The 24,736-nt window shown below is 40.2% G+C and overlaps 1 protein-coding gene across 2 annotated transcripts in view; it reads left to right on the top strand.

The window, feature by feature from the left end:
• LOC122646357 (putative 3,4-dihydroxy-2-butanone kinase) overlaps nucleotides 1-24,736 on the top strand; it is a 44,066-nt gene that overhangs the window by 262 nt on the left and 19,068 nt on the right. For both annotated transcript variants that reach the window (XM_043839901.1, XM_043839902.1), the window contains exons 2-10: nucleotides 191-264; nucleotides 339-402; nucleotides 1,210-1,322; nucleotides 1,438-1,485; nucleotides 1,706-1,777; nucleotides 1,877-1,966; nucleotides 10,690-10,863; nucleotides 11,578-11,661; nucleotides 19,066-19,121. In XM_043839901.1, the coding sequence (XP_043695836.1) occupies nucleotides 191-264; nucleotides 339-402; nucleotides 1,210-1,322; nucleotides 1,438-1,485; nucleotides 1,706-1,777; nucleotides 1,877-1,966; nucleotides 10,690-10,863; nucleotides 11,578-11,661; nucleotides 19,066-19,121 (775 nt within the window). The remainder of the gene's footprint in view (nucleotides 1-190; nucleotides 265-338; nucleotides 403-1,209; nucleotides 1,323-1,437; nucleotides 1,486-1,705; nucleotides 1,778-1,876; nucleotides 1,967-10,689; nucleotides 10,864-11,577; nucleotides 11,662-19,065; nucleotides 19,122-24,736) is intronic.

The following is a 24,736-nucleotide window of genomic DNA, read 5'->3' on the forward strand; positions in this document are numbered from 1 at the left end:
GTCTGATTTTACTTTTTTGGTCATTTTAATTGCATGCATGTTCTTTATTTCTCTGCATGTTCTGATGACGAATTTGTCTCCATTTTGGAACTGACTTGCTCTTGTGTCGCGATTGCAATGTGGGTGTTCTTTTCAATAATCTCCGGTTTTAGCATTGATGGAGGCTTCTCTTTTTTTTTCTTTTTTTCAGAGGTGGTTACTGAGTTCATTGAGGGTTTAGTGGAGACGTATCCCTGTTTGCAGTACTTGGATGGGTTTCCAGAGGTGATAGATCGTTCCCAATTTGTGTCTGTACAGATGTTTTCTGTAATTTTACGGTTGATAATTTGGTGGGACAGGTTAAAGTTGTATTACGCGCTGATGTCTCAGGGGCAACGTACGACAAGGTTGCAGTTATCTCAGGTCCGAAGCATCGTGAAATGTTTCATCACAATTTTTTTAATTATTTTTTTTGGTTTAGAAATGTTAAGTGAAGCAAGTTGCATGTAGAACAGAGTTTTGTTTACTTGTTTTTCATACGTTTTGTGCTTACTGCTGCTATTGATGCGTGCATGTGGTATTCTTTGTTTTCATTTGTTGTGATTTTTAACTGGATATCTTGAGCTTTCACTTGTGAGTGATTCTTTCTTATTTAAGTGATAAAAATGCCAAACGCCGTCTTTTGAAGTGTTTATTTTTTAGGGTGGCGGGGGTTGGGGGGGGGGGGGTTGGGGTGTCATTGCTATTGGAGGGGGTCCCCTTCATCAATGAAGTGAGGGGGGGGGGGAGAGAGAAGAAAGAACGAATATTATCAAAATATTCAAAAGTCATCCAGTAGTACAAGAGAGGAAAGAAGCAAACCGAAGTGGAATGTTATCAGCAGACTCTAACTAGTTTTGACATTTCAAATGGTAATGACCGCTCAAAGTTATACACAGTCCTCTTGGGGGATAAGAAAAGATAGGATAAAATCATTAAAATAAGTCTGTTAGTTATAAATGATTGGTTTTAGGGACCATGCTTTGAAGATATACCATCATTGCATGCCAATTTCGTCAATTAGTTAGTGTGAGAAACCATGCTTTCATGCACACAGTTATCCACTGTTGTGTAGATAAGTACTATCTATATACTGTCATTGCATCTCAATTTTCGCCCTAACTATGACTGCTTGTTCTTAGCTATAATTTGCATGATTTCGAGTATCATCTAATGCAGCTAATTTGGCAGGGGGTGGAAGTGGGCATGAGCCTGCTCATGCTGGATTTGTTGGGGAAGGGATGCTGACAGCAGCTATTTGTGGAGATGTTTTTGCCTCTCCTAATGTTGATTCTATCCTAGCTGTATGTTTCTAGCCTTTTTTTATCTGTAATTGGAAGACGTGCATGTTTAGCTCACTTGAGCACTTAATGCTAATGTTTTCCTAGAAGATTATAAACTGACAGAAAACTTTTTTAGGGTATCCGAGCTGTTACAGGTCCTATGGGATGTCTTTTGATTGTGAAGGTATTAACTTTTTTAACTGATTCGAGAAAACATTGAGTCAGTTGTCGAATAATACCGGGCTTCCGGATTAGTGTATTATGGTGGTTATTTACAATCAATTTCTTTACACCTGTAAGAAAAGTTTGTCAGCTAGGTGCATTTTATTATAAAAAAATGTAGTAAATTCACATTCTCCTCAATGGTATTTTACCTAGCTTTCAATTCTGTGCCTTGATATCAGAACTATACTGGAGATCGATTAAATTTTGGTCTAGCTGCTGAGCAAGCAAAATCTGAAGGTTATAAGATAGAGGTATACATTCATGTTCTGTTCTGATTGCAGACTATCTATAAATCTTCCCCTTCCGCTCTAAAAAAGAATCAAAACAAAGATTATGTTTGCACCCTGCAGACAGTTATTGTTGGAGATGATTGTGCTCTTCCACCGCCTCGAGGCATAGCTGGACGAAGAGGTTTGGCTGGGACTGTTCTTGTCCACAAGGTTCCCTCTCTCTCTCAGCTCCTCTTTCTCTTTTACATGCTTATCTACTTACCAACCAATCTGTTAGGGATGCAACTTCAGAAGTTGGTTTGAGATCTGAACTAAATCAGGATGGGGCATTGGTCTTAGCCCTATCCAAAATTGTCAATTACCAATCCTACATTATTAGTCTATCAAAACTATCAGGATGGGGCATTGGTTCCATAGTACCCATGATGCATTTGGGATCTCATAACTCGTTATGTGTCTCTGGTTCAGAAGAGTAGGATCCACTATCAATGGGGCATTTTTGCTGATTTATTTTTTCCCACCATTAAAATGAGCACAATGAAGTAATAACCGAAAAATATATTGCTTTTTTTTTTAAAAAAAAAAAACTTAAAATACCCCCTTCTTTGGATACGTAAGATGTTTATTAATGAGCAGGAGGCAAGAAGCCATGAAAAGATTACATCTCCAGTATGCTGTACAAATTCATATAGCAATCAGCTGTTAATTCCAGTATCTGTACACACTCTGTTTGTTTGGATCCATGTAGCCGACCCCATTAAGTTGGGATAGAGCTGAGTTTGTTGTTGTTGTTGGTCCACTGATTCCGTTCTACTCAGCAAAAAGCAAACCAACATTGGTGAAGCACTGCCCTTTCTTTCTTATGTGATCAATTGTAAGAGTGTTTTGCATATGCTGTCTCTTTTCTTGGTATTGAATGGAAAAATGCAGATTCAGAGGGAAAAGGATACAACACATAGCACTCATAAGTCATAACTTATAAAAGGACTTGTCTAAGATTGTTTGCTTCCATAATTTTTACCCTCTCAAGCCACGGCACTAGGCCTTACCACTGTTTGAATTTCCCAATCTTTAAAAGCTCGCCACTATTTAGGTTCGTGAATCACAAGGTTTATTATCTCAAGATAACCAACCCTTTTTGCATGCTTGTCCATCTGTCTTACATTTGTATGGAACAATTCCTTGAAAGGACCATAGGAACTATTTGTTGTCCTGAAAATTGTAGCCTTCTTCCATTTCCAACCTATTCTATTCCTCTAAGGGACATAAATCCTCTTCCGAATTCCTTTACTGTATCTAATGTTAGCAAAGTTATTAGTTTCTGTCCCCATAGTCCGAGTTTCTCTGTTTTTCGAAATCCCGAGACGAGACTGCCTACGAGTCTCAAAATGTCAATATCTCGTCGAGATCTCGGTTTGACCTAGGAAAATGCCCATCTAGGTCCTTTATATGAGTGCCAGATCTCGAGATCTTGCTGGAAAATCTTGGTATACAGACACCTATCTATGTCAGGAACCAAGACAGACAAGACAGACACTTATTTATGCCTAATATCATTTAAGTAAATGTTTTTGTATTTGTATTTCATTTACTTAAGATATTATTCATAAATAAGCAATACCCCCCTATTTGAATCTGTTAGAGAATATAGATGAAGAAAACCAGAACCGAGAATGGAGGAAGAAGAGAGAAATAGAAGAAGATGAGGAAGAGGAGAGAACTATTTAACTTATCAGCCTCTCTCATAATGCTTGTAATTATAATCTCAAATTACAATAGAAAGGGGAACTCCTAATCAGATTAGGAATTCCTAATCATGATAGGATTCCAAGTTACAATAGGAAAAGAACTAGAACTAACAACTCAAACTGAAACTAAGACTAACAACTCATAGTAGAATTAGGACTTGACATAATTAGAAACTAGGACTCCAACTAGGACTAGGAAAATAGAAGATACACATATCAACCAAATCACTGTTCACCTAAACAGTGTCACATGAACAGTACTTCAACACTCCCCCTCAAGCTGGATTATACAAATAAGTAAAGAAAGAAGATCCAACTTGAACTAAAAGGAAAAAAAAGAACTTCATAATAATGCAAACACTCCCCCTCAAGTTGGCGCATACAAGGTATCAATGCCCAACTTGAACAAAATGAGAAGAAACTAAGTTGCAGCAGAATCCAGCTTGACAGATGAATGTAGCTCCCAAATAAACCTTCAAGAACTTGAAATAATTGATCTTCAAAACCTGGACAGACATGATCAGCAAACCGGGACTAGAATTTCTTCCAAAAAATGGCAGTTTTTAACGATCTTCAATAGCTAACCAGTGATGAATCTCAGATTGTCATATTGACATAAAATTTTAAAGTTAAATAATTAGAGCAGCAAGTAGCGGAAACGAGTTGAATTAGGCAGCGGAAAAACACTGTATCAACCTCCCTCATAATGCTTGTATTTATAATATCAAATTATAATAGAAAGGGGAACTCCTAATCAGATTAGGAATTCCTAATCATGATAGGATTCCAAGTTACAATAGGAAAAGAATTAGAACTAACAACTCAAACTGAAACTAAGACTAACAACTCACAGTAGAATTAGGACTTGACATAATTAGAAACTAGGACTCCAACTAGGACTAGGAAAATAGAAGATACACATATCAACCAAATCACTGTTCACCTAAACAGTGTCACATGAACAATACTTCAATAGAATCCAATAAAAATAGTTAAAAAAATCAAATTCCAAAAGGAAAAAAGGTCAACCCCCCAATTCAAGCGGTAGGTGCAATTTGCAACTTTCTAATGCTGGGGTTTTTCTCAAATATAAAAATCCCATAAATTTTATTATGGTAAAACATTGCTAAAAACTAAAAATGCGGTAAAATATTCATTTGTTTTGATGTCCAAAAAAATATTTTCATTCAGAGCGATTTTGACAGCATTTGCGCACACCGAATTAAGTTTGACCGGCACATAACTCTTTCAATATAAATCAGATTTTAGCAATCTTGGACTTGTTGAAAAGCTTTGTTTTGAAAGCTTAAACAAAGCTTTTCAACAAGTCCAAGATTGTTAAAATCTGATTTATATTGAAGGAGTTATGTGCCACTCAAACTTAATTTGGTGTGTTTGTCCTGGTTTCTAGCATAAGTAAGTGTCTGTCCTGCTTTCCCACTAAGTGAAACTCCTATTTGGACTTTGTTTTTGCAAAATCTAATAGTGCCATTGTGTTTAAATGACCTAAAATAGGTTAAATACTGTTGGAACCGCTTCCTCTAAAAGGCCGAGCTTATAGGAAAGGGAGGAAACAATATGTATATCATACAGGAGCTTTAACACGGCGGACTATCCAAAGGGGGACACAGGTGGATAAATAATTCAACACCTGCCCGCTCCTAGGGGGACTCGATACCATGACCTCTGTCTGCTTTGATACCATGTTGGAACCGCTTCCTCTAAAAGGCCGACCTTGTAGGAAAGGGAGGAAACAATATGTATATCATACAGGAGCTCTAACACGGTGGAGTATCCAAAGGGGGACACAGGTGGATAAACAATTCAACACCTGCCGGAACTAGAACTAACAACTCACAGTAGAATTAGGACTTGACATAATTAGAAACTAGGACTCCAACTAGGACTAGGAAAATAGAAGATACACATATCAACCAAATCACTGTTCACATGAACAGTGTCACATGAACAGTACTTCAACACTCCCCCTCAAGTTGGATTATACAAATAAGTAAAGAAAGAAGATCCAGCTTGAATTAAAAGGAAAAAAAAAGAACTCCATAATAATGCAAACAAATACCAAGTTTCAGACCCAAACTAGGTCTAAAACCCACCGAGATGAGGCTTCGAGTCGGAAAAAAAAAAATGCACCAACTCGGCGAGATCTCGACTCGACTCGGTTTTTCAAGGATCCAAGTTGGCACCGAGACCCGAGTTTTCGAACCTTGTCTGTCTCATTCATTAGAACAAATGAACAATCATATTTTGTTTAACTGTTCTTCTCAACAGATTATCCGTTTCCTTCAGAGATCAGTTTTCTGAAGGGATTTGTTCATGTAGGATGTTGGTCTAAGGAGAAACCCTCCTACCTGTTTAAATTTCAATGCATCTTTCCATGCTTTCCATGTTGTGGGTGATGATTTGTAGTAGTGAGATCTTTTTTTTTTTGGTTCCTTATTGTTGGGTGGTTCTGGAACAGCTGGAAGTTGTCTTGCTTGTGATTTTGCTTTTTTACTCCTCTTTTGCCTCATATGTTTCCTTTTATCACTTCTAATAATGTTCTTGTTTTTGCCTATTGGAGGAAAGAAAAAGTGCTGTCACTATCATCAATTAGGAATTTAGGATTAAGCTATTTGAAGGAAGGAAAAAATTACACAAACAAGTTTCTTCATCTACTTTATTTAAATAGGAAGAAACGAAAGCCATAGTTTTTTAATGCAGGCCACCTAAATATCTGCAAAGAACGTTTCTGGTGAATTAATCTTAGACTGCCAGAACCTGAAATGCATGTTATGTCACATATGCTTTCACTTGGGCCCTGTTTGTTTGGCGGGTAAAAAGGGGGGGGGTCGGGAAAGGAAAAGTCGTGGGCCCCACATGTAATGAGGTCAAGGTGCAGCAAAGGCAAGGAAACAGCAATAAAGGATGGGGTGGAAAGATAAATAATGTTGTAAATGGTTACAAGGGTAGAATTGTCTATTAGGGCTAAATCTGTCTTGTACCCTATTCTAGATTGTTCTCCATATTATAAATAAAGAGGGCCTGTGTCTCATTAGACACAAGTCATTACACACCAAACAATATGGTAACAAAGCAGTGATGACAGCGGCCTTCCTCGTCAATCGATTGCCTTCTCGGGTGTTTGATTTCCGTTCTCCTCTTGATGTTCTCCAAGGGTCTTCTGCATTTCCCATATCCATAGATATCAAGGCGTCGAGGCTCCCTGGACGACTTGCCGCCTTGTTGGTGTCGCTTTGATTTTAGTGCCTCTCTAATGTGGTTCTAGATTGGTAGGAGACCAACTAGAATCCAATAACCAGGATCTGCTACGAACAGGGTAGTTTGGCTAGGTCAAAATAGGTGAAAATTATGAAATTAGGGTTAGGGTTTGATGGGACCTAGGGTTTGGTGGTAGGGTTAGGTCAAGTTGATGTAGGGGAGTCTATCAGTGAAGGTCTCCTTAAGTTTTAATGGTGTTAGGTATGTAAACTTGAATTGGCAGTAGGTTAGGTTTAGGTTTTTTTTTTTGGGTTTTTGAAAAGGGTATAATGAGAGAATCTAGGGTTTAGGATGGTCACCACCAAAGGCTATTACCTGGATTGAGTTTCCCTTATAGTGAGAGGTGAGTTCGATCCAAAAAAGGAGGGATTTTGCTGGCTGGTTTGATATGGGCAGAAATTAGGTATTGAGAAAAGTGAAAACAAAAAAGGAGAAAAGTTAGGGTTGGGCTGTGAGAGGATTAGAAGAAGAATGGTAGGGGTTGGGAATGAACCAAACTCACTGTTGTTGCAGAGTTTCCTTGGCAACAGCTTGTTTGATTGTAGAACTTGAGTAAAAATCAAAACTTGAACTAGAACCTTGAATAAGAGCTTCAAAAGAACCACCTGGGCTTCACACCGCAAGGTGTCAATTGGATCAAACACCAATCCTACCAACGCACCACCCGGGCTTCCCACCGCAAGGTGTCAATCGGATCAAACACCGATCCCACCAGCCTTGATCAAACACAAGACAAAAATTTTCAATGGAGATGAAGAGCAGCAAAAGCTTTTCATTAATATCAAAATTCATGTGCAATACTTGCTCCCCTTACAACCTTATATAAAAAACTAAAAAATAGACTCCTACACTAAAGGAAAGGCCTAACCCAATCCTTAACCTATTAGGTAACCTAAACTGATTAGGAAAGTGAAATAACAAAGCAATTAGACTCAAAACATGGCCGGACTTGTAGAGTCCTAATCCGGCCCAACTTAAATAGTCACATGACCACTTAACCAAGTCACATGATTACTTAAGTGATCACATGACTACTAATTATATAAAATAAAACTAACTAAGGAATCCCGTCTTCAACCTAATTACCCATACTTTAGGCCCATAAAAGTGACCTATTATATTGAAAACCCTTGGGATCAAAGGCCCAACACGTATATAACCCAACCCTGGACTTATTCCCATTAAAATAAGCCTCTTTTGGTGATGTATCTGCATCACTCTCCAACGCCATGGTTGCCTTGCTGCCTTGATAACTATGCCCATATCAAAGGTCTTTGGCTGCATCTGCTATGCTCGTGATCATCATTCCCATGGCAAACTTGATCCCCGTGGCCTCCGTTGCATATTTTTGGGTTACTCTGTCAGTCAGAAGGGATACAAGTGTTACCATCCTCCTACTCGGCGTTGGTTTGTGTCAATGGATGTGATTTTCAATGAGTCTGTGGCTTATTACTCTGTGACACCTCTTCAGGGGGAGCATTCTATTTCTTTGGAAGATGAGTTGCTTCTTGATGTGCCGCCATAGTTAGTTCTAGATACTCACATTTAGGGAAAGACTGTTCCACAGGACACTACTCTGCCTAAACCAAAGATGTGTGTGTATGTTTGAAAGTAGCAGAAGTAGCCCATTATGACCGTCGCACCTACTCTACCTAGTCAATCGCCGCCTCTTGATCCTGATCCAGCTGATTCTCCATCCTCTCCTGTCGTTGACTCCTTGGTTTATCCCACACTTGATTTACCTATTTCTGTCCGCAAAGGCACTCGGTCTTGCATTATTCACCCCATTTCTTAGGTTGTCTCTTATGATTCTCTTTCTCTTTCCTACTTTACTTTTGTGTCTTCTCTTTCCTCTGTTTTTATTCCCAAAAACTGGCAGGATGCTTTTAGGGACTCACAATGGAAGGCAGCTATGATTGAAGAGATGCAGGCTTTGAGGAAAAATGATACGTGGGATCTTGTCAGTCTTCCTCCTCAAATGAAGATTGTTGGTTGTAAATGGGTCTTCACAGTGAAGGAGAAGGTTGATGGTACAATTGACCGGTATAAGGCAAGGCTTATTACCAAGGGCTTTGCACATACATATGGGATAGATTATCAGGAGACCTTTGCACCGGTAGCTAAGTTAAACAATGTTTGTGTTCTTTTATCCATGGCAGTCAACTCGGGATGGGATCTTCAACAACTGGATGTCAAGAATGCCTTTCTTCATGGGGAAATTGAAGAAGAGGTGTACATATGGATGTCCCACTTGGTTTTGATTCTCCTAAGACTCAGCGAAAGGTGTGTAAGCTGAAACGTGCCTTATATGAATTGTAGCAGTCGCCTCGTGCCTGGTTTGGGAGGTTTCACAGGGCTATGGTATCGGTTGTTTACTCTCAAAGCAATGCTGACCACACGTTGTTTATCAAGCACTAGCAAGATTGCTATTTTGATTGTCTACGTTGATGACATTGTTGTCACTGGTGATGATGTTGATGAGATCTCTCGCCTCAAAGTCTACCTAAGTACTGAATTTGAAATCAAAGACTTGGGACAGCCTCATTATTTCCTTGGCATTGAGGTGGCTAGGTCTACTCGAGGTATCTTCTTGTCTCAGAGGAAATATACTCATGACCTTTTGTCTAAGATAGTTTGAGGCAGGACTTTTGGGCTGCAAACCTGCTGACACTCCTGTTGGTGCAAATGTTCATCTCTTGAGCAAAGAGGGTGAGCTTATGGATAAGGGGAGATATCAGCGCTTGGTTGGCCGATTGATTTATCTTGCTCATACCCGTCCTGACATTGCTTATGCTGTTAGCTTAGTCAGTCAATATATGCACATATTCCACACATATGGAAGCAGTTCATCGTATTCTCCGTTACTTGAAGTCTGCTCTGGGCGGTGGAATTCTTTTCTCTCGTCATCATCTTCGAATTGAGGCTTTTACTTATGCTGATTGGGCTGGTTTTCCTGATGATCGTCGGTTTACCATAGATTATGGCACCTTTGTGGATGGTAACCTGGTTACTTGGAGAAGCAAGAAGCAGGCTGTTGTGGCTCCTTCTAGTGGTGAAGCAGAATGTCGTGCTATGACACATGGCATTTGTGAGCTCTTATGGCTCATGGTCTTTTTCTTGATCTGGATGTTCTTGTTACTCTTCCTATGATGCTCTACTGTGATAGCAAATCTGCCATCAGCATTGCCTATAATCTAGTTCAGCATGATAGGATTAAACATGTGGATTTTGATCGTCACTTCATCAAGGAGAAGCTGGAGTCCGGTCTTATTTGCATTCCCTTTGTCCCTTCTCATGATCCGTTGGCTGATATATTTACTAACGGACTTAGTGGTAAGATTTCTCATTCTATTGTTTCCAAGTTGAGCATGTGTGATATCCATGCACCAACTTGAGGGGTAGTGTTGTAAATGGGTAAAAGGGTAGAATATTCTATTAGGGCTAAAACTGTCATGTACCCTATTCTAGATTGTTCTCCATATTATAAATAAAGAGGGCCTGTGTCTCATTAGACACAAGTCATTACACACCAAACGACAAATAATAATATAATCCATATCCCCACCTTTCCCACAAAATCCTGCCGAATATGGTAGGACTTTGAAGAAGGGTGGGGTGGGATAATTCCCTTGCCGCATAAGCAGACTAAATACTGTAGCACCTAGAATTTAATGCATTTTGTCTGTTACTTTACCACCCCATGCAAACAAACAACTCTGGTTTTTGGAATTTTAAGGAAAACCTTCATATTATCCATCCCATCAAACAAACAGGGCCTTAGTGGAAACTGGAAGATGAAGTAGAAGTAAATTAACGTTTTTTTTTTCTCCCTTTAATCCTTCTTAAATTTGTAACAGTTATGTTTCATTGGCTAGAATATGAAATTTTTTCCTTTGAAAATGACAGGTTGCTGGAGCTGCTGCTGCTGCTGGTCTTTCTCTTGCTGATGTTGCTGCAGAGGCAAATCGTGCATCTGAAAGGGTTGGAACAATGGGTGTTGCATTGTCTGTTTGTACACTGCCAGGTCGGGTCACATCAGATCGTTTGGGTCAAGAGAAAATGGAGCTTGGTCTAGGAATTGTAAGTTGAATAAACTACCTTTTTTTGGTTAGTTAAGGAAGCATTATTTTGTTGAAATCAAAAGACATGTATACGTATATATGCTTCCCTCTTTATACAGCATATGAGTTGATTTAGAAAAAGAATATTGAGACCTAAAAAATAGTTCATTATTCCTTATCAAATTCTTCTCTCTTTGTGCCTTCAAACTCCTTCAGTTGAGCATGGCCAATCTGATTGATAGCATCCAGTAACTGCACATATCCTCTTGAGACCTGTTTTCTTATCATTCAGAGTCTTTCTTTTCATAGTCCACAAGAGGTACAGCATATGAGGTTAGAGACTATCACACCCTTCAGAGATGATTTATATTTGGTCATAGAGAACAGGATTTTAGCTGCAACCAAGCAAATCCAAGTAAAACATTGACATAGCATATGCCACATTGCCACCTCATTCTTAAGTAAGAACTCGCAGTTTACATCCATTCCATAAAATTAGTTTGTTGGGTACTTGAATCCTAATGAAGATCTAAATGGCCTCTATTTCAGTATTTGAAAGACACATACTAGCAGCTTGAATTTGTCAAATTTACAAATTATTTCCCAAGTTAATTTCCTTCTTTTCTTGATGTATTGACTTACATATGCTGGTAACTTTTATTTACTGGACACAAGCTTCTATCTTGATTACTACTTTTTCTATTTAACAAATTAATTTGTGTTACTGTGTCAGCATGGAGAGCCTGGTGCTGCGGTGGTAGACCTTCAGCCTGTGGATGTGGTGGTCTCTCATGTTCTCAAGCAAATTTTGTCAACGGTGCGTCTCAGAGGATGACTGATTTTATGCTGCTTCGTCAAATTTTTTTTTCTTCCATGTCTTTCAATTATTATTTGTTAAAAAATCTTTCCAGGAAAGTTTTAACTAACTTTTTTATTAATAACAACGATTACAAAGAGATGAAAGTGTGATTATCCGTTCAGCTACCTCTAGAATATGCTCTATTTTGGCACATTTACGAGTTCCTTCACACAAACACCTTCAGGATAGACCTGACCATTATGATGCATCACTCCAATTCAAGCCTTCTCAAATTTCATCTGTTCATTAGCTTGACGACTTGTTCTTTGTAAGTTACAATTCCACAATGTTGACTTTTATGAGACAAACAAAGATATAGATAGAAAAAGAGATAGAGATAGGGAAGAATGGAATGCACAAATAAACTAGGATCTAGAATACTCAAAATCTCAAAGAAGAAAATCCATACATTACCATTTCTAAAATATGTTCCCCTCCTATATGGATTATGCAATACATCTGTTTTAACACCTCTCTTGGCTAGATCATCACCAAGAGCATTATCAGACCTTGGCACCCAATGGTAAAAGATGCTCATGGCCTGATCTAAGGTGCCATCCTCTCCAATGTAATTTACTAGATTCTATTTTCCTTCTCGATTTGAATCCATTCAGGCAATTACTGTTGTTTAACCTCCTTCAACCCAAAGGCTATCATATCTGAGTCATAGTTGTCAAGGCGGTGGAGAGGTGCCTAAGCGCTTAGGTAACAAGGCGCCCAAGTGTTATTTTTTTATTTCCCCTCTTTTCTAACATTTTAGTATGCTACAATATATACCTTACATCATAAAAAAATCAACATTAAGCCACATCAAGTCATCAAAAATCAACATTAAGCTACATCAAATCATAAAAAATCGACATTAAGTTACATCAAGTCATCAAAAATCGATATTAAGCTACATCAAGTCATCAAAAATTAACATAGAACTAGAAGACAGCAGAACTGAAGAAGCAAGCTATTGGAAGTTTGAAACAATCAAAACATTCATTTGGTTTATAGTGTTCTTGGAATTGGTCATTGTCCTGGTATACCTAGGCTCACATTTGGTTTATATTGTTCTCAGAAAATATGATCTTATTTATAAGTAATTAAGCTGCTCTCGATTTAGAGAAATGTTCTTGTTCTCTAAGAAGTATGATTGGTCAAATGATTTTTTTATGAGATTTTTTGTATTAGGTAGAGCACAAAACCAGCTTTCCAACAAATCCAAGATTACTTAAGTCTGATTTATATTGAAGGAGTTATGTTCATGTCAAACCTTATTTGGTGTGCGCAAATGTTGTCAAAATTGCTCTGAATGAAAATATTTTTTTAGATATCAAAACAAATGAAGACTTTACCGATCTTTTGGTTTTTAGTAATGTTTAACCATATTAAGATTTATAGAATTTTTAGGTTTGAGAAAAACCCCAGTATTTGAAAGTTGAAAATTTCACCTGCCGTTGAAAATCCAGTTTTTGTTCTTGAAATGGGGGGTTGACATTTTATCCTTTTGAAATTTGATTTTTTAACTATTTTTATTGGATTCAAATTTTGAGAATTTGCTTATTTATAAATGTTGAATTATTTTATCCACCTGTGTCCCCCTTTGGATAGTCCGCCGTATTAGAGCTCTTGTATGATATACATATTGTTTCCTCTCTTTCCTACAAGGTCGGCCTTTTAGAGGAAGCGGTTCCAACATGGTATTAAAGCAGGCAGGGGTCACGGTATCGAATCCCCCTGGGAGCGGGAAGGTGTTGAATTATTTTATCCACCTGTGTCCCCCTTTGGATAGTCTGCCGTGTTAGAGCTCCTGTATGATATACATATTGTTTCCTCCCTTTCCTACAAAGTTGGCCTTTTAGAGGAAGCGGTTCCAACAATAAATAATATCTTAAGTACATGAAATGACAAATATTAAAACGTTTGGACGCCAAGGTGGCGCCTAAGCAACCCCTTGACGGCTATGATCTGAGTGATTATACCAATCTTTAGCAGAAGAGGAGCTCTAATTTCTGCATGCAAGGAATCTCCTCTCTTAGTTTGCCTTGAGCTTACTTTGAATATACTTCCCAACAACCAGAAGGCCTATGATCAGTGAGTACAAATTAAAGTTGAATTTCGGCTGTATTTGGATACTCACGAGTCCAAAATGTAGGGAGTCTTCTGATATACATTGGATCAAGAAGGGAACCTCAGGCATCATGGAAGTTACATGTTTAAAGCAATGGCATCACAAGCTTATCTATCACCAGTAATAAAACATGAGATTAAATATGAGACAATTGAAGTCCAACATATGCCAATCAATATAATTCATTGGCATTAAAAAAAGGCGTACCCAGTGCACGAGGCTCCCACTACTGCGGGGTCTGGGGAGGGTCATAATGTACGTAGCCTTACCCCTGCTTTCACAGAGAGGCTGTTTCCAAACTCGAATCCATGACCACTTGGTCACACTGGAGCAACCTTTAAATACGGTGCATTCAACAGTGCTTGGAGATGTAAGTGAATAAGTATTGGATTTAGGACTACCCATTTTATTTTGAAAAATATCATGTCAAATAACACTAATTTCCTATTATTTTTAAGATAAAAAATTAGCCAAAAATAAAATGCATTCTAATTTCCATGTACTTTTACCAAAATAATCCTAAACCCTAAACCTTCAGATACCTACACAGATGCTACTTTGCATAAACTACATATATCGTCATGCACAATGCATTTTAGGGGAAAAAAAGCCTAATTTTCATATATATATTTTTTGGGTGATTATAAAATGTATTAAAGCCCCCAAAAGGGTAAACAAAAGTCCATTAAGGACTACAATACAAGCCCATAAGGCCAGCAAAAAATAAGGTGACAAAAGCCGACATGGGCATGTCCAATGCAACACAAAAGCCCACATGGACTAAAACAGGAGCAATGAAGCCCAAAGAAAGAAGAAGGGCAACAAAGACAATTCCAGGTAGGGTCCCCCAAAACCCTAGATAATATATCTCAACACAATAACTTTGTAGCCACCACGACAAAGTTAGGGAATCACCGGCCAGAGGCAACCAAGTTGGAGGGCGCTGGCCTTGCGGAGGGCCACGGCTAGAACGGGCAGCTGGCCTAGCTAAGGAGACCGCCATGACGGAGGGCGCCGGACTTACGGAGGGCAACGGTGAAGAGGCTGCCGGCCGAGCAAAGAAGGCAGCCTTGCGAGCTGTGGCCTTGCAGCTGGCAGCGAAACGGCCAAAGGCAGAGCGAGCCAAGCGGAACCGGTAGGAGGGAGGCTAAGCGAGTCTGGCGGACTGAGTAGAGGAAGGTTGCGACCACCGACAATGCAGACGACGACGGCGGAGGTGCTAACGAACGAGGGAGAAGCCTACCGAAACGAACAGTTGACGGAGAAGCTTGCCAAGTGAAGCGGCTACAGAGCGGTGCTGCCAAAACGAGCCGGGGATCCAACGGGGTGTCAGCCAAGAAGGGCCGGCAACCAAGGGAACGACAGGCCTAGCAGAAGAGGTGACCTGCCAAGTGGCAGCCAACCAAAGTGAGTGACCAACGACTATAGTTCGAGAGGCTTCAATCTGCGTTGTTGGTACCAAACGTAGGAAGAAAAAGTGGAGAAAGGGGGAGGAGGAGGAAGAAGAAGAGAGAGAGGAAGAGAGAAGGGGAAGGGAGAAGGGAGGTGGGGGAGCAACCTAGCCATACGGCCAGGCTGCTCCAAAGCGGCGGCCAAGGGTTTTCGGCAAGAAAAGAACTTTTGGGAACCCTAAGCGAGAGAGAGAGAGAGGACTTGTTCCTGAAACTAACTTAAAAATAAAATATTCAAGCAAAAAATTTGGAGTTTGGAGACACATGCCTAACCTTGGTTCTTGTGCTTGTTCTGGATTTTGATCATGGAGAGATAAGTTTGATCCATTTAAATGGTTCCAAATGAGTTATTTTTCACTTTAGAGAAGTCTCCTCCATGCATTTTGGGCCAAAGGAACTTAAGAAAATGCGGTTTCAAGCAAAGTTTTCTCAGGTTTGTAGGTTCACAGGCTCTAGATTTTTTTTTTTTGGGGGGCATGTGCATATCAAGTGTCTTGAACACGATATGTTCTGAACTTTATTGAAGTGTATCCGTCTGTTGTGGCAAGATCCGAACTGGGCTCTCCTGTGACCGAGCTGATCTGCCCAGAAGAACAGAGCTAAGCAATGGAGTGCCGGTCTGAACCCGCAGAGTCACTCCAATGCCTAAATTAGACCTCTCGCAACAGATAACTCTCTAGCTTAAGTGTAAAGAAAATGAATTTTCTTGGGGGATCCTCATACCTGGGCTAGGAGTTTCTATTTATAGGATTAAGATGGTAGATCGGTCTAGAGTTGTCGCAATAATAGATCTTTGTAGAGTGACCCTTGTTCGATAGGTGGTGCTCCTCGGGTTGGACACCTGTTGGCTTGGTGGTCATGAAGAAAGCATGTATCCATTCTAGAATGTTTTTAACTGGATAGGTTACTTGTCAGGTTAATTTACTCTTTTAGTTTAGTTGCTTGACGGTCAAGCAAAGGGCCTACATAGATCGAGAACTCGCGAGATCTCGCCAAGTTTCTCGGTTTTTGGAAAAGCCGAGCCGAGACTGCCTGCGAGTCTCAAAAGTGCAATATCTCGGCGAGATCTCGGATCTCGGTTTCGACCCGTTTTTTACCCCACCTACCACTTAAATACCTTACCTAACTTGCCAAAACTCGACATATCTCAGCGAGATCTCGGATCTCGGGTTGACCCAAAGTTGAGGCTTCGAGTTGGGAAAAAAAAAATGCACCAACTCGGCGAGATCTCGACTCGTCTCAGTTTTTCCAAGAGCCGAATTGGTACCGAGACCCGAGTTTTAGTACCTTGAGGGCCTAGGCTGAGCTGTTTGCTGAGTAGACGTGACGTGGAGGTCGTGTGTCGAATGGCAGCCAGGTCAGATAAATATCTGAGTAAGATCCATAGGTCGGGTCAGCCGATGGCTTGGCTGAGCTGGACAATCCTTTTGGTCAGCCTCATGGGGCAGTGTTGGGTGATCCATCGGACAGTTTCCATCAAGGTACTAAAACTCGGGTCTCGGTACCAATTCGGCTCTTGGAAAAACCGAGACGAGTCAAGATCTCGCCGAGTTGGTGCATTTTTTTTTTCCCAACTCGAAGCCTCAACTTTGGGTCAACCCGAGATCTGGACCCGAGATCCGAGATCTCGCCGAGATATATCGAGTTTTGGCAAGTTAGGTAAGGTATTTAAGTGGTAGGTGGGGTAAAAAAGGGTCGAAACCGAGATCCAATCCGAGATCTCGCCGAGATATTTCGCTTTTGAGACTCGCAGGCAGTCTCGTCTTGGCTTTTCCAAAAACCTTATGGTTTCCATGACGAGTTTAGTTTATGGCCGATGTCTGATCTCCAAGGTTGGTTTGTCTTCAGGTTATTTACTGGTTGGCATTGCTGTCCGGTTCGGTCATTCGGGTCAGACCCGCAATCCCTCTTTTTACAGACCATGTGTCACCTGCTCATTGGTCAGAAGTAATATGGCTCATCACCGTCCAATACATTCTGACACTGATACAGGTGGATACGTAAAATTTTTTGTTGCATCGATCATATCTCATATTGGTAAGTTGGTAACTCAATATTCCAATATGTATTGGAGATTGATTGATATGGTACGATAGTTAAACCTTGAAGATGGGGGTGTCTGAAATGTAGAGAGTTCAGTGATCGGCGCCCAATCTTTGGTGATGGAATCAACATGTATCCCATGAAAAATGCACACTTTTGTTTCTATGAATGTATTTGACTGACTGTTGTGAAAGATCTTGTTGTTACTCTCCTCCTGTATGCATTGAAACCCTGCCAGTAGATAAACCTTTATGACCATCTTCCAGTCATGCTGAAAGTAAAGATTTTTTACAGTTTAAATGTGTTGTGGAAAATGCTTTTATTCCTTTACTTCAAACTGTCCTGTAAATAGGGGACTACACCATCAACCTAGCCAGGGACAGAGCCCCAAAATTTTTTTTTTTGGGGGGGGGGGGGTGTTTGGGGGCTAGAGTTAACATAGATTAAAAAAAGAAAGAAAGAGAAGAACAGTCTGCTTGAATTTTTATGCATGACAAGGGAAAGCAATAAAGATAAATTAAGTGTAGTATCAAATTTAGAAACATTTTAGTGAACTAATAATCACCGTGAATGTCAAAAAAGTCGTCTTAATTTATAAATTTTCCAAATAAATTTAATAAATAGATATTGACTTATATTAGCTAAAATATTCAATCTTCTATGTTTGAGATAATTTGGAAGCACTGCCATTTCTAAAAGGTATTCCCATACTAAAAGTATTGTTTAAATTCTATCAAAAGAACAATTATTTATTGTTTACTGACTCTTGAGGTCATAGATAGGCCAACATATAAAAAATTGAAGGCCAACCAGTATATATTTATGTTATTTTTTGTTAAAATTAATTTTGAGGAAAAAGGGTTTACCTTCAAATTGGAATCTTGCACAAATCTTGAGTCAAATCCAGGAAACAAATGTTATAGATTTACGTTATTTTTTGTTGTACCAGTTCACAATATGTTGATACATCCAAAAATTGAAGCATTTTGGCCAAAAAATCCGGAATCTTAGGATTTTCCGGAGCTTTCTGTCAAAGCCTTTCTCGTGGTCAAAGTTTTGACAATTTCGATTGAAATATGGTCTTTTATATTGCGGTTATTCTGGTATTTTGATCGAAATTTCGGTCAAGACAGTGTAAACCTCCTGAGTCGCTTATTGTTTCATTTCAAGTGAGGTCGAAACCCAGATGTGCTGTTGAAATTTCTAACCATGCCTCATAATTACTTTAAATAAGGGGCATGCTTTAGTTGCTCAATCTTCTTGTTAAGCTGAGCCATTTTTGTTATGTATGACAGTTAGTATTTGTTTACTCTGATGGCTACTGATACTCATTGACATGAGTGTGTGTTTTTGTTCATACTTCTTTATTTCTATTTATGGAAGAGAGTTACCTAGAGAACCTTGATTTAATTTTGAGTTGAGGATGCAACACATTTGGTTTTCCAGCTTAAAAGTCCACACAGTTGCAGCGTGCAAGGACTTGTTGACATCTGATGTAATCTCTTTGTCATGAGTTTGGGTGGATGCCAAGATATGTCAGTTCTTTCTGCACTGTCTAAAATGGGAAAAGAGGGAATATCATGTGCTATGGAAGAGATGCTTTACTCTTTATTTGTTTCGTACTTGTGTTGTCCAGTTAATGTTTGTTATTGAACTTTACAATTCAGGATAACAATATGTTGATTGCGCTATTTTACTCTCGTCTCCTCTTGGCTTGATATTCCTTAGTCCATCGTGGACTTATGGCAGGAAACTCACTATGTAACGATCACACGAGGGAGCAGAGTTGTGCTTATGATTAACGGGTGAGTTCAATGTTTATTTACGTGATATGCATTGTGCCTGAGCAAAGTTTAGATACTTGATTGTCAATACTGTATGCCCCATGGAATCAAGGTCAAAATGGCTCAAAAGTCAGAATCTCAATTAAGTGCTTAACTGAGTTGAATTTGGTTGCATTTTAGAAAATTGGTTATTGTAAATAAAACCAGATTTAATGGCGAAGACGGAGAGGAAGAAGATGAAGAAGAAGAGAAGTGGCTGTAATGCTTTGGGGAGAACTATCGAATGAAATTGTTCTCCCCTCTTCACCAATATTATTAATAATAGGGTAGAGCTAACATACAAGGGAAATTCCCAAACTACCCCTGACTAACAATTCTCATCTTCTAGTTACTGTTCATGTGAATAGTGTACGGTACTGTTCACGACACTGTTCACGTGAATAGTGTATGGTACTGTTTATGACACTGTTCACGTGAATAGTACCCAAAGCACATTAACACTCCCCCCTCAAGCTGGAGCATAGATGTTAATCAAGGTATTAAAACTCGGGTCTCGGTACCAACTCGGCTCTTGGAAAAACCGAGACGAGTCGAGATCTCGCCGAGTTGGTGCATTTTTTTTTTTCCAACTCGAAGCCTCAACTTTGGGTCAACCCGAGATCTGGACCCGAGATCTCGTTGAGATCTCGCCGAGATATGTCGAGTTTTGGCAAGTTAGGTAAGGTATTTAAGTGGTAGGTGGGTTAAAAAAAGGGTCGAAACCGAGATCCGAGATCTCGCTGAGATATTGCACTTTTGAGACTTGCAGGCAGTCTCGTCTCGGCTTTTTCAAAAACCGAGAAGCGAGTTCTCGATCTATGATGTTAATCATGCCTAGCTTGTTACAAATATAATCAATTCTCACACTTCCCAAGGACTTAGTAAAAATATCGGCAAGTTGCTCCCCTGTACGAACATGTTGTGGAGCAATAAAACCTTCTTGTAGTTTCTCTCGAACAAAATGGCAATCAACCTCTATATGCTTCGTCCTCTCATGAAACACAGGATTGGAAGCTATATGGATAACAGCTTGATTATCACACCACAGCTGTATGGGTAACTCCTTCGTAAATTTCAACTCAGTCAACAACTGCTTCATCCACATTAGCTCGCAAGTAACCTGTGCCATAGCCCGATACTTTGCCTCTGCACTAGATCTTGCTACTACTGGCTGTTTCTTGCTCTTCTAGGATACCAAATTTCCCCCCACTAAGACACAATAACCAGTGGTAGACCTCCTATCCGCAGGAGAACCAGCCCAATCAGCATCACAAAATCCCTCAACACGTCCATGACCATGATCAGTGTAGAGTAGACCACGACCTGGAGCTTTCTTGAGGTATCTCAGAATTCGAATCACAGCATCCCAATGTGACGTCCTAGGAGAGGACAGAAATTGACTTACTACACTAACCGGAAAGGCAATATCCGGTCGAGTCACAGTGAGATAATTTAATTTTCCAACAAGTCTTCTATATTTTTCCGGATCATCAAGAGCATCACCACTATCAGCTGTCAACTTCAAATTTGGGTCCATTGGAGTATCCAAAGGTTTAGACCCAAGCATACCTGTTTCGGAAAGCAGGTCAAGAACATATTTCCTCTGGGAGAGAGAAATACCTGTACTAGACTGAGCTACCTCAACTCCAAGAAAGTACTTCAACTTACCAAGATCCTTGGTCTGAAATTTACATTGCAAATGTAACTTAAGCTGCTTAATGCCTTCAACATCATCACCAGTGATGACTATATCATCTATATATACCACAAAAAATATCCTGCCAGCCTTGCTATGCCGGTAGAACACCGAATGATCACTGCCACACCGAGTCATCCCAAATCCTAGAACAACATCTGAAAATCTCCCAAACCAGGCCCTGGGAGATTGTTTCAAACCATACAACAACTTCTTAAGTTTGCACACTAAACCAGACTCCCCCTGAGCAACAAATCCAGGAGATTGCTCCATATAAACCTCTTCATGGAGATCACCATGAAGAAAAGCATTCTTCACGTCCAACTGAAAAAGGGGCCAATGATGGGATGCGACAAGAGAGATTAAAAGACGAACAGATGCAAGCTTGGCAACAGGGGAAAATGTATCAAGATAATCAACTCCATAAACCTGTGTATAACCTTTGGCAACTAAGCGTGCCTTCAAACGAGCCAAAGAACCATCAGGGTTCACTTTAACCACATATACCCACCGACAACCAACAACCTTCTTGCCAGCAGGTAACGGTACCAAGTCCCAAGTGTGATTTTCAGCCAAGGCAGCCAATTCCTCCTCCATAGCTGTCCTCCAACCAGAGTGGGATAATGCCTCTGAAATAGACTTAGGGGTAGGATAAGACTCAACAGTAGAGAGACAAGCAGTAAAGTTAGTAGATAAGCCTGTATAAGAAACAAAATGAGACAAAGGATGTTGAGTACAACTACGAACACCCTTACGAAGAGCAATGGGAATATCAAGATCAGAAGAAGGAATACTTAACTGAGGAGTAGGATCCGCAGGCGAAGTTGAAGTTGGAGGATCAGTAGAGACCGGGGGTGCTGTATCATCTCGAGGACGCCGAACAAATGTAAACCGAACAGGAGGACGGGCAGGCCGAACAGGAGGAGGCGGAGGCGGAGGTGGCGGAGACAGAGCAGCAGCCGGTTGACCATGGGAAATAGTACGTTGCACCACATATAAAGGAAGATCCTCATCCAACTCCGAGGAAACAAAAGATGTATCATCATAAGCAGTGGACTCAAAAAAGTTAACATCAGCAGAGACAAAGTACTTTCGAAGAACTGGTGAATAACACTGATAACCTTTTTGAGTGCGTGAATAACCCAAGAAAATACATTTAATAGCCCGGGGATCTAATTTGGATAGACCTGGACGATGGTCACGGATAAAGCAAACACACCCAAAAATTCTAGGTGGTAAAAGAGAGGTTCAGTAGGAAATAAAAGAGAATGAGGAATCCCACCCTGTAACACAGAAGATGGCATACGATTTATAAGGAAACAGGCAGTCAAGACAGCATCAGCCCAAAAGATTTTTGGTACTTTCATCTAAAAAATAATTGAACGGGTCACTTCCATTAAATGTCTAGTCTTCCGTTCAGCTGCACCATTTTGTTGGGGTGTATCTGAACAAGAGACTGGTGCAACATGCCACGGTCAGCCATAAAAGAATTAAATGGAGCAGAAAAATATTCAAGGGCATTATCACTATGTAAAGCACAAATATTCTTATTAAACTGAGTCTGAATTTCAGTAACAAATGCACGAAAAATGGCAAACAGCTCAGAACGACTTTTCATTAAATAAATCCAGGTGACTCGAGAATAGTCATCGACAAAAGTAACAAAATATTTAAATCCCATCTTAGAAGTAACAGGGCAAGGCCCCCATACATCAGAATGCACTAAAGAAAAAGGGTATGCAAACCGTTTATTGACTCTGGGGGGATAACTCACACGGTGGAGCTTTCCAAACTGACATGACTCACACTCTAAACTAGAAAGGGAACTAAAACGAGGATCCAACTTCTGTAAATTCTGCAAAGACGGATGGCCCAGCTGACAATGAACTTGGTGTGGAGACAAAACACTAGAATAAGCAACTGAAGGAGAGTCTTCAAGATGATACAACCCCCCTTGCTCACGTCCCCTACCAAGCATCTTCTTTGTCATAAGATCCTGAAAAACACAGGAATCAGGATAAAAGGTCACTGAACAATTGTAGGCTTTAGTCATTTTACTAACAGAAAGCAGGTTACAAGGGAAGTCAGGTAAATGGAGAACAGAAGACAAGGGCAAGGACTTAGTTGGGTTGACAGTACCCGTGCCAGTGACTTTGGCAAGGGAACCATCAGCCAATGTAACACTAGACTCTGAAGACCGAAAGGAAGAAAAATTACCTGACACACCAGACATATGATCAGAAGCACCTGAATCAATGATCCAGGGACGAGAAGTGGAGAAACACGCAGTGGCATTACCTGTCTGGGCAAAAGTAGCCATGGAGGAAGATGTAGAAGGCCGAGAAATCTGAAACTGTGTGAACTGAGCATAATCCTCATCAGATAACCTTACCAACTTACCCTCAGAAGGTGTAGCAGGAGACTCGGTACTAGCTACTGAATTAGCATACTGCTGTTGCGGTGGCTTCCCATGAAGTTTCCAACAAAAGCGTTGGATGTGTCCTGGTCGACCACAGTGATTACAAGTCTTCACAGAACCAGAATTTTCATCACCATTACCACTACCACTGCCTCTTCCACCTCCACGGCCAGCTATACCACCACCACGGCCCCCATTACGTCCACCATTACCTCTCCTTTGACTAGAAGCAACAAGGGCAGAGCTCTCACCAGGAGCAGCTGCTGGTTCATGGGAACTATCACGAGAAACACGAAGAACGCGAGAAAAAGTTTCTGCAAGTGAGGCAATTTTATCTCCTCCAAGAGTAGTGGAGCGTACTGAGTCATATTCCTGGCCCAGTCCTCCCAAAAAATCCATGACCGCAAGTTGTTCACGTTGATCTTGTATCTGTTTCACATCCGAACTAATGGGTAGCAATGCATTTAACTCTTCGAACATTCGTTTATAATCCGCAAAATATTGGGTCAATGGACGTCCCTTCCTATTAGCAAGATAGAACTCCTGTGACAACTCATATATATGGGATAGATTATTCTGTCCAGAATACAAAACATATAAGTAATCCCATAACTCCTTCACAGTATCTATGTGAGTCACTAAGTCAACAATCTGTGAATCCATACTATTCAACATTTGTCCCAGAATACGTGCATCTACAATTTCCCACGCTTCATAATCCTCTGGTTTGGCCTTTGTAAGATGTTTCTGTTGGCCACGACCAGTCAAAACAACCCACACAATTTTCTTCCATTGCTGGAAATTACTTACCCCTTCCAATCTCTTCTCTGTAATGGATTTGGAAGAGCCCGAAACAACCTCAGAGATAACACCTCTAGAATCTTCAGTTGGGTCACTCATCTCAATCAAGCAAACCGATGCAGAAATTCACCAACAACTAATAAAAACTGAGCAAAAGTGATGAACCAGCAAGCAAACACGATCGCCAACAGCCAACGAAAAATTCAGAGATCGATTTTAGAACAAAAAATCGATGCAATCTCAATATCCAGCAAGGATCGATTTAGGGAAAACCTTACAAAGAACCTTCAAACCACCAAAAAGAATAACTGAAATCGAAAAACTAATCACCTCCCAAAACCCTGAATCGATATCAAGCAATCACCACAAAATCGAGACTAGGTTCCTTTATATAATCATGAACCAGTCTCAGCAAACTCCACCAAAACGCAGCATAGGGTGCTGCAGCCCCTTCAAACTGTGGTCACGAAAACCTTCAAACGTGAAACCTTCAAAACCGCAACACTGTCTTGATCAATTTGAGAGTAATCGAGTAGGTCCTAGGATGTAGAATCGACTCCTAAGATCCTAGCTCTGATACCATGTAAATAAAACCAGATTTAATGGAGAAGATGGAGAGGAAGAGGATGAAGAAGATGAAGAAGAAGAGCAGTGGCTGTAATCCTTTGGGGAGAACTATCG

This window comes from Telopea speciosissima, chromosome 11 (genome assembly GCF_018873765.1).
Source record: "Telopea speciosissima isolate NSW1024214 ecotype Mountain lineage chromosome 11, Tspe_v1, whole genome shotgun sequence".
NCBI classification, from domain to species: domain Eukaryota; kingdom Viridiplantae; phylum Streptophyta; class Magnoliopsida; order Proteales; family Proteaceae; genus Telopea; species Telopea speciosissima.